Source organism: Chanos chanos, chromosome 9, assembly GCF_902362185.1.
Source record: "Chanos chanos chromosome 9, fChaCha1.1, whole genome shotgun sequence".
Lineage (NCBI taxonomy): Eukaryota > Metazoa > Chordata > Actinopteri > Gonorynchiformes > Chanidae > Chanos > Chanos chanos.
Window position 1 is genome coordinate 13,308,472 of NC_044503.1, and position 10,807 is coordinate 13,319,278.

A 10,807-nucleotide genomic window follows, 5' to 3' on the forward strand; every position below is an offset into this window, starting at 1 on the left:
AATGATTTTATTTTTAAACCCATACATAACTTTCTCATAGCACCACTTGCTCCCATCTTGTTTCCTTGATTAATTGCTGGCCATTTGCTGTCAAAAAGAAAATAAAGACAGAAGGTGATTACATTTAAATTTACTGTATTCCTTCAAAATTGCTGCCCATCCTGTGTCCATATTGCACTAGACTAGGAAGAGATTGAATCCTAAACAGAAAAGTATTCATCATCCTCTATTGAGAGGAACTAAATTGACTGTTCCTGATCTGGTACTGTATAGAGGTCTACAATATCACATATATGCAGTGTACTTACGGTGCTGATCCAGTCCATGTAGGAGCTGACTTGAGTGAAGACAGTGGGCTTCTTAGGGTAATTGCAGCTGAGGCCAGAGCCAAAGCTCACAATTCCGTGGACCTCCCATGCTCCGCTGGAACTCTGACAGTTCAGAGGACCACCAGAGTCACCCTGTTTCACACAGACATAGAAAGAAAACAGTCAAAAGAGCCAGTTACTCTTCTCAAATGTCTGTTGCAAGATTTTGTCCAGGTTTCGTCTTTTGGGAGTGCCCTGTGGATGGAGCCACCAACAGGACACTAACATTATTCTTCTGAATTTTTTCACAGACTTAAAAAAATAAAAAAAAAGCTGTCCAAGAACATGAAGGGTGTGTCTGCTACCACATGCCACTTACATTGCAACCAGAGACAACACCATCACCTCCAGCACAGACCATGCTGGTTGTCACCTGGCTGCCCCACCAGTCATACTGGCTACAGGTGGCATAGTCCACAACAGGGAGCAGAGCCTGCTGCAAGATGTCAGCAAGAGGGCCTCCGGCTGTTGGATGAAAGGGTACTTTAGTATAGGTTACCGAGTGAGAGTATCTGTAAGTGTTGTGAGAGATGATTATTTAGTGAGTTGGGGTTGCTGGCTTTTTATGAATTCTTGGGACATATCACTGGGACAATGGATGTTGTTCAAAAATCTGTATGTTTTTAAGTCTATGTTTTGACAGAAAAGCTTTTGCCTAGTCTAATAGTCTAGTTCAGCTGAGTCAGCCTTTTTAAAAAGCGTAACAAAGTTTATGGACTCACTGTAAATACGGCCCCAGCCAGTGACGTAGCAAGGTGCATTGTTGGGCAGGACATAACCAGCTGCAGGGAGACAGGCAGGCTGGATAGTGTCACTGAAGGTCACTGAAGACTGCAGCTTGATCAGGGCAATGTCATTGCTTTGGTTACATGAAGAAAAAAAAAATAACAGAGTTACTCATCTCATTCCTTTGTAAAAACAAATGTAATGTTAACAAATTTTGAATGGAAAGTGTGAAATGTCATGTTTAGCGGATTTTTTTTTCTCAATGAGAGAGTTGTCTGTTTCATGTTTGTACCGAATGAAGTAGGAATTCCATTTCTCATGGACAATGATCTTTGCAGCAGGGATGGCCACAGAACCTGCTTCATTTGCCTGCTGCAAGCTGTTTTTGCCCAAGTACACTCTGTAAGTACGGCTAGTGCTACAGTAAGATAAGAGACAGAAGAAACACGTTGTAAAACCCTTAAAGAACAATCATTCCTCAGATTTTGCGTCACTTTGCTAGTCTTAGCACAACATCATGAGGCTTCTTGCCTTTTTCCTTGTTTTAATCATCAGGGTTTTTTTGTTTGGTTTGTTTTAGTTTGTTTTAGTTTGTTTGCTTGTTTGAGAACCCACCTAATGCAGTGAGCTGCAGTGAGGACCCAGTCTTTGGAGATCAGAGTACCACCACAAGTGTGGTACCAGTTACCGCTGCTAGTGTACTGGAGAGAGATCTGATGAAATGAAAAGAGATGGGGTCAGGTCAGTACCAAAAGGCTTTTGGTTGCAGGTAGTACCATCTACAGTACATTGAGGAGATTCTACTATGTTTGCAAATGATATGGCCCAATCTTCACCTGCCACGGCCAGCTGTGGGCACGGACATCTACTCCTCCAACCACTCTTGACACAAATGGGGGGAAGGTGGGTACCCCACACCCGTAAGCTAAGAAATACCAGAGAAGTAGATCAGACTAATAATGAATAGCATACAATGAGATGTTACCAAATTTAATGTTCCTCTTGTCGGCTATCAATAAACAATTAACTACTTTAGTGTAATGTATAAGTTTACTATGTATAAGCAGGATCAGATTTCCACACATAGTTGCAAATGTAAAATTAGTATAATTAAAAACATCAATAAAGTATTCGGTGGGTACTGCATTCAGAAAGCCTTAACCGATCACTGGCTGAGTTACAAGTTACACTATTAATTACCATAATGTGACACTGGGGGCCAGCAGTATCACTTCAAAAGCTGTACTAAAGTGGAGAACTTAAGTTCTGTTCAAGCTAATGAGATGTTTTCAGACTTACCTCCAGCAATCAGAAGAGCAATCACCACGAACCTCATGTTTGCTTCACTGATCCCTGCTAAGCTGTCCTCAGTATTATATACGCATCCAAAAAGCCCCTCTTAATAAACATTAATCATACCCTGAGAAGTGCACCACTGACAACTTTTCCTTGAACAAATAAACACAGTGTTGTGAATGGGTTGTTCTCCCAACCCAATTTCACTTTGATCTGCAGTGTAAGATTAACTAATAAATAGGGTCAGACAAACCATGCCAAGCTGCCACATGCCAAGTTCTGGGTTTTTCTCACATTTAGTCCATTGAGATTTTTTTCCATCCTGATGTGTGCCCTAACAAACAAGCTGTTTATATTCTGTAACAATTTAATTGTAAACTGTTTCCCATACCCCCTTTTTTGTGAAACTTTACTCTAGGACCTCTGTATTTTCATACATTGTAAACAAAACGTAAATATAACAAACTATTTTAAATTACATGGTCCAGAAATAAAGGGGCAAAATATTATCTGTTTTTCCTCAAGTGCATTTGAAAGTGATCAAAGGCAGAATTGTATGTTGTCACAATTAGTGTTTATACTTTTCATTTACATGCAAGATGTGCATTGTAAACCTGCAGTCTGGACACTGTAAAAAATAGTAAATCTAAATCTAAAAATTTAGGGCCGGTTTCTACGCAAGACATTAAGTTTAGGTCTGAATTACAGTTTTTTTACGATTGCTTACACAGTAAAATTAAAAATAACGCATGGTTAGTGAAACCTGACACTCCAGGAGCAAAACCTCAGCCCAGATCTGCACAACTATGAGCACATTGTCAGCGTCACACTTTTTGAACAGACTTCTCTACATTAGACACAGAAATCTAACATGATGTCACTTCTTTGCCATTTCAAGGCACTGCCTTTCAAATTACCACACCAATGAGCCAGTTGATCAAACATGGCCATGAGGTGTATGGACACTTAGGTGCTTAATTGTAAACTCACCAGACAGGCGTAAGCACTATAAAAAAAAAGGCAACAGGTGAGTTTACCTGTCTTCAACAAATATGGAAGGCAACATTACAGGAAGAGGAAGAGGGAGAGTGAGGATGAGAGGGGGAGCCCGCAGAGGAAGAGGGGCAGGGAGAGGAAGAGGAAGAGGAAGACCTGTAGGAGGACGTGGACAAAGAAGACGAGGACCAAATGTATCAGATGAGATTCGAGCGACATTGGTTGACGATGTTGTAAAACCATGGGTTGACATTGAGAGAGACGAGAGAGGACATAGCCTGTGATGTGGACGAAGTGCTATGGCTAGATCCAGCTAGGCCAAGAGATGATACTCACAGTAGGGTTTTTTGTTTTTAATCCATGCTTTCTTTTTTGTCTCCACAAATGTTTTTGCTGTGTTTACGGTATGTACTATATTCTATTTGGAATATGCTCCATTATGATTTGCAGTGCAAAATGCAACCTTTGACAATGCATGGCTATATTTACTGATTTTCAATGTGGAGAGAAATAAATATTTTCAACAGTGTGCAGTACTGGTCTCGTGTGATGTGTTTGGTCAATATATTTATGTACTTTACTCTAACAATATCTTTGAAAAAATCAAACTTAGAATATATCACTAGAAAAGTAGAAATGTTAAAAGTGTTTTAGATTGAGCACAGCAATGTATAACTGGTTCAAACAGTATCGGATCATATGAACCATGTGTGCGCCGTACGGTGGCAAAATTGGGTTTTTGTTAATTATTGTATAGTTTTGAATGAAGTGTTTCATTTTACAAAAGATCTGAGATGTTCTGGTACTTGTGTGTGTGGTTGTGTGAATTGTGTGTAGTGTTTTGACAACATGTTTTCAAAATCAATCTTAAGCAGTTGTAAAAAACTGTAAACTGCTTTTTGAATTAAGACTTGTGTCTCCATTTAGGATGTAGTTCAAATGTTTCACTTTTCTTAATCTTAATTGAAGAAGTTAATCATTGATATGTCATTGATGTAATCATTGATATTCTCAGATTTGAGGGGGGGGGGGGGGTGTGCATGCATGCTGAATCTCATTTCCTCAGTTTTTCCTCAAGTTTTCATAGTCTCTTTTCTTTTTATCTTTCAAACAATTTGTGATGAGCAGAATATTAATTTTCATATTTGTTTTAAAACATTTATTATGAAAAATGTAGTGAACTCATGTGTGAATTTATAAATTTATTACTTTGATGTGTACAAAAAAAATTATGGAGAAGCGGTTAACCAGGTATAAAAATGCACCACCATCAGCTGTGCAATTCACATGGAGGTTTCATTTTGTTGTACAAATACTAGGTTTATATTTGGATTTTATCTGCAAGGTTAAGAGATACAGACTGATAGAGGTAACTGGTTTAAAACTGTGATTCAGCATTTGTACAGGGTATATAATGTATAACGGGGTTTAGCATTGACACACGACAGTCATCATGAAGCTCATGATCCTAGCCTTGCTTGTTGCTGGTGGTACGAAACAGTGTGATCTAACAAACAAGCTATTTATATTCTGTAACACTAACTGAAACTGCTTTCCATACCCCCTTTTTGTGAAGCTTTACTCTTAAGATCTCATTACTCTAAGATTTTCACACGTTGTAAACAAAACGTAAATATAACAAACTATTTTAAAGTATATGGTCCAGAAATAAAGGGGCAAAACATTATTTGTTTTTCCTCAAGCGCATTTGAAAGCTATCAAAGACAGAACTGTATGTTGTCACAATTAGTGTATATACTTTTCATTTACATGCAAGATGTGCATTGTAAAACATGCAGTCTGGACACTGTAAAAAATAGTAAATCTAAATCTAAAGATTTAGGGCTGGTTTCTACACCAGACATTAGGTTTAGGTCTGGATAAAACTTTATTTTGAATTAAGACTTGTGTGACCGTTTATGATGTAATTCAAATCTTTCACTTGTCTTAATCTTAATTGAAGAAGTTAATCATTAATATGTCACTGATATAATTAATATTCTCAGACTGTTTTGTCAGGGGTGGGGGTGGGGAGGGGGAGCATGCATTAGGCATGTACCCGAATCTGAATACTTTATTCGGGAAAGCACAAACAATGCGATGGAAGCACATATTTCTTTTACCAGAAGTTGCTTATTATTATTTGGGGAAGAACATGATTGCATGTCTGTGCGTCAGCCATTATGTTTCTTCAAATCAATTCATGTCGTTGTGGATGGCCACAAGATAAAAATGCCTATTCTGTTTGCAACATGGGCTTCAGACAATTCATAAGACTTAGTTTAGTTAAAAATATAAAAAAAGAGAGAGAGAGATGAAAAGTACAGTATGAGGATGTGGAAATATATATCATAATTAATTATATGCCAATATTAAATCAATTTGATGCTTGGAAGGCACAAAAATTGCCCTGCCAATGAATAGCCTATTAGGTCAGAAAATACAATGTTCGCCCATTTTAACGCGACTTCCAGCATAAACCACGCCCACTTCTGGTCTACTATCCAAATACAAATACAGAAACAGCTCATTTTGTTGGTTGAACAGATACAGATACAGATAATGACATCCCAATGCACCTCTAGCATGCATGCATGCTGAATCTCTGACCTGTGGTTTCTGTGGACAACACAGCGGACAATGACATTTTTGGATGAGTGACATGTCAAAGTGTCTTTCCTTTGTTTGAAGTATGTGTCAAAGTGTCAGTAGTGTTCCCCTTCAAATGTATTATGTCAGCTGGTAAAGCTACATAGCTCGGAATGCAAAAGAATTGAACGGCTAACTTAACAATGTGAAAGGAGCGCATGTTGGTCCTCATCCCCCCAGGTAAACTGGACAATACCATTCCAAACTGACAAACTAGATGATACCATTCCAAACTGACAAACTAGACAATACCATTCCAAACTAACAAACTAGACAATACCATTCCAAACTGACAAACTAGACGATACCATTCCAAACTGACAAACTAGACAATACCATTCTAAACTGACAATCTAGACAATACCATTCCAAACTGAGCAAAGACAAGGGGGGAAACGTATTTTTGACTTATGTGAAAGTTTCCATTCTTTATCTTTCAAACAACTTTGAAAGATCAATATTAATTTTTATATTTCTTTTAAAACATATCTAACAAAAAATGTGGTGAACCTATGTGTGAATTCATGAATATATTATTTTGATGTGTACAAAAAAATTATGGAGAAGTGGTGAACCAGGCATAAAAATGCACCACTATCAGCTGTGCAATTCACATGGAGGGTTTATTCTGTTGTACAAATACCAGGTTTATATTTGGATATTATCTGCAAGGTTAAGAGATACAGACTGATAGAGGTAGTTGGTTTAAAACTGTGATTCAGCATTTGTACAGGGTATATAAGGTATAACAGGGTTTAGCATTGACACACGACAGTCATCATGAAGCTCGTGATCCTAGCCTTGCTTGTTGCTGGTGGTACGAAACTCCCGGGCGTTTTCTGTAGCATTAATTATCATTCTATACAGGCCCTATTACACCCTATTTTTGTTTAACCATCCATAAGCCATTCTAATATAATATTTTCATTATTTGTTATAGGTAATATTACTATATTAATACAATATAATATTTTCATAATTTGTGATCTCTCTTGGTGTAAAACTGTTGTGTAAATGTTTTTTTAAAAAAATTAGTCATTAAAGCAATGAATAGCTGCTTTTTTATATATAAAACACATGTAAATGCATTGCTTGATTGTTGTGTGATGGGACATGTATAAACATGTGGTTGTGTGTGTGTGTGTGTGTGTGTGCATGTCTGTGTGTGTGTGCGCACGCGTGCACATCTCTTTGTTTTTTCTCAGCCTACGGATGTGGGCTGCCCACCTTTAAACCTGTGCTGACCAGGGTGGTTGGAGGAGAGGATGCCAGAGCACACAGTTGGCCCTGGCAGGTAAATGCTGTCCATCACCCCACCGAACAGAATGCTTACAGTCCCCTTCATTCCAGTCATTTGTCACTGTTCCCACACTGCTATGACTGCAATGATATTGAAGCTACATTGTTCTCCATTACTCCCTGTCCACTGCAGGTATCTCTCCAATACCGTAGTGGTTCCAGCTACTACCACACCTGTGGTGGAACTCTGATCTCCAGCGAGTGGGTTCTTACCGCTGCTCACTGCATCGGGTATACAACAATACGTCATCTCAAAGATTGTATCACTTTCCATATTATATAGGATGTATCCATGGTTCTCAGCACTTTCAAGCTATGGCGGTTTAAGTAGATATTTAATTATGTATGGTATATGTTAAAGATTATTGTCTGTTATTAACTTTTCAGACAGACATTAGAATTTTTATGAAATAATGATCCTTGAGACAAGTTGATGACTATTGAAAAGATTCACTATCACTTGCGATTTGCCTTGTGGCCCAAGCAGCAGTCGCACCTACAGAGTCTACCTGGGCAAGCACAGTCTGGACACAGCCAATGAGGCCGGCTCCATCGCCATCGCCCCTGCCAAGATCATTGTGCACGAGAACTGGGACTCCTACAGAATCCGGTTGGTTTGTTATTGTCTATCTTTTATGCCGCGTCTTATGCTGCATCTCAAGACAGAGCTGCCTGAAATCATTATGAATTATGATCTCATTTTGATGGGTTTAGGTCATTCATTTGTCTCAGTGTGCTTGACTTTATTCCCCCGTGTGTGTGCGTGCGTGTGTGTGTGTGTGTGTGTGTGTGTGTGTGTGCGTGCGTGCCCGCACGCGCATGTGTTTTGCAGCAATGACATTGCCTTGATCAAGCTGCAGACCCCTGTCACTTTGTCTGACTCCATCAGCCCTGCCTGTCTGCCTCCATCTGGCTCCATTCTGCCCAACAACTTCCCTTGCTATGTCACTGGCTGGGGACGTCTGTGGAGTAAGTGATCTATAGTTCGTTCATTTAAACTTCCAGAACATTCAGTCCTTTTGCATCTAAGTCGAATGACAGTGTTATTAGGGCCACATTGAGGAAAAAAATCTGAGATTTCGTGAATAAAGTCGTTATTTAACAAGAATAAAGTATCAGGACTTTGATGTGTCTGGCACAGCATGATGTTGTGCTTGCACAATGACAGTAAAGTTCTTGAATCTTGAATCTTGAAACATTACTTGCCAGAAGAAGGCTCAGGCTGCCACTGACTGTCCTCTCGTCTGTTTTGTTGTTTGGTGGTAATATATTTTCCTAAAAATTATGGGTTTTTTTCTTGTTAAATGACTTTATTTTGTTAAATAACGACTTTTTTCTCAATTGCAACTTTATTCTCATTAAATGATGACTTTATTCTCGAAATCTCAGAATTTTTTATTCTCAATGTGGCCCAATACTCTGTCATACAATGGAGAGTTCTGATTTTTAAAAAAAATCATTACATACAACAGTACAATGGCAATTGTTTGCACATATATTTGTCGCCTCTTAAAAACTATACTAAAATGGCAACTCACTTACTCTCTCTCTCTTATTTTCTTTAGCCAATGGTCCCATTGCTGACAATCTGCAGCAGGTCATGCTCCCTGTGGTTGATTATGCTACCTGCAGCAGGTCCGACTGGTGGGGTAGCTATGTGACAACAAGTATGGTGTGTGCTGGAGGTGATGGTGTTGTATCCAGCTGCAATGTAAGTCCACTATCTTTACATTTTTCACTCTCTCTCTAACGCATGGTGCTGCTTTTCTGTGTATACTTTTCCCTAGGCCAGCACCCTTTCACCAGCAGAGTGATAATGTGAATGTGTGGGCACACACTGCATCTCAGACGTTTACCTACACACAGTAGACGATTTGAAGAGGGATTAGAGGGATGCCTTCCCCCTTATTAGCAAACTGACCAAAATGCATCCCCCTTGTTAACCTGCCATTTAAGGGTGTATTGACTCATTACTTTAATACACAGTTATAAAAAGCCAATTTCAGTAGGGACATAGAGAAGATAACTGGATAAAATGGAATTGTAGAATTAGAAATCTCACAGTTATGGTTAAGGTCCAATGTCCTTTGAGAGGTGTACATAGGTGTGTGTGTTGGTTGGTGGTGTGGGAGCAGGGGGGTGCTCCCATTGGGCCATCTCCCCTGTTAAAAATAACAAATCACCTATCAACCACACATAAGCTTGGCCTGCCTTGGTTAGATCTTTAATCAGTACTTAGAATGGAGAACAAATAATTAGAACTTAGAATAAGATCTTGAGGGATTTATATGAAATGTTATGCTCTAAATGTGAACGGTTTTATTGTTTTCTACAGGGTGACTCTGGAGGCCCCCTGAACTGCCAGAGCAGTGATGGTTCCTGGGACGTGGCTGGAATTGTGAGTTTTGGCTCTAGCATGGGCTGCAACTACCCCAAGAAGCCCTCCGTTTTCACCAGGGTCAGCGACTACATCAGCTGGATCAACAACGTGAGTGAACAAAGACAGCTGTGCACCCCCCCGGCTCACTGTTCCTGTTTCATACACGTCCTCACAGAAACAGACACAGATCTTCATTCATACATGTGCACATGTGATGAGAAATACTAGTAAATGTGTATACATATTCATTCATTTTCATCTATCTACATTTGTACACTCCTCCTCGATTCAATTCACTGTGGGTCAAATATTAAATTGGTTTCATTTGTTCTTTCCGCAGGTGATGGTCAGCAACTGAAGTGTGACGTGTGACTAATTTGTCAAGATAATTTGTGTTTGACCTAATAAAAATGTGCAAACACTCAAAAGTCTTTGTGTAGTTATGTCCTCTAACTTCCAGAATAAAAATGACAGGGCTTAAATATGAATGTGTGTGTGTGTGTGTGTGTGTGTGTGTGTGTGTGTGTGTGTGTGTGTGTGTGTGTGTGTGTGTCTTTCTCATGGTCATATATGCAAAACTGGAAATAGATCAATGATTATATTTGTGCCAAAACCAAGAAAATACAAATTTGAAAAATAAAACAGACAAATAAAGAAATATAAAAATAATAAATAGACTTTTTGTGCTTTGAATACATACAGTTAGTTGTATCATCGGGGATTCTATCATGAAAATGCTGCACTGAACATAAAAGGGATCAACAATAACAGGGGGGCCTAAAAGTCGTGAAATTATTCGTTTACAATATTTAAAACTACATATAAAATTCTAAATGCAGGAAGCCTGCCATTTGTTTCGAAATTAAGATTAGTTGAAATGACTGTGTAACTACATGTGTAACTATTTTATAACCAGCAGGTGAAACATGTCAGCGTCGTAGACAAAGCCACTGAAAATCTGTCAGTGGAAGACATAGCTGATAGGGCGGAGTTTCCCTCCTTCTGTGTTACCATGGCACTTATACACAACTTAGTCGTTTCCGGAACAGTGTCTTTTAGGGAAAGTGTCAATTCCGCTTTTCCTCATGAGAAA

General features: G+C 38.9%; 2 protein-coding genes across 2 annotated transcripts; one reads left to right on the forward strand and one right to left on the reverse strand.

Annotated features, from left to right (window-relative positions):
• Position 1: 1 nt before the first annotated feature.
• Positions 2-2,430, reverse strand: ela2l (elastase 2 like). Its single transcript, XM_030785063.1, has 8 exons — positions 2,394-2,430; positions 1,931-2,019; positions 1,710-1,807; positions 1,387-1,512; positions 1,091-1,227; positions 688-833; positions 309-461; positions 2-87 (listed from the first exon to the last, which is right to left on the reverse strand). The coding sequence occupies exons 1-8, from the start codon at positions 2,428-2,430 to the stop codon at positions 70-72; spliced, it is 804 nt and encodes a 267-aa protein (XP_030640923.1). The 3' UTR covers positions 2-69.
• A 2,409-nt stretch (positions 2,431-4,839) lies between these two features.
• On the forward strand, positions 4,840-10,134 carry LOC115821274 (chymotrypsin-like elastase family member 2A). The gene is made up of 8 exons (XM_030785062.1): positions 4,840-4,876; positions 7,241-7,329; positions 7,468-7,565; positions 7,819-7,944; positions 8,167-8,303; positions 8,900-9,045; positions 9,670-9,822; positions 10,055-10,134. The coding sequence occupies exons 1-8, from the start codon at positions 4,840-4,842 to the stop codon at positions 10,070-10,072; spliced, it is 804 nt and encodes a 267-aa protein (XP_030640922.1). The 3' UTR covers positions 10,073-10,134.
• The last annotated feature ends 673 nt before the right edge of the window (positions 10,135-10,807 follow it).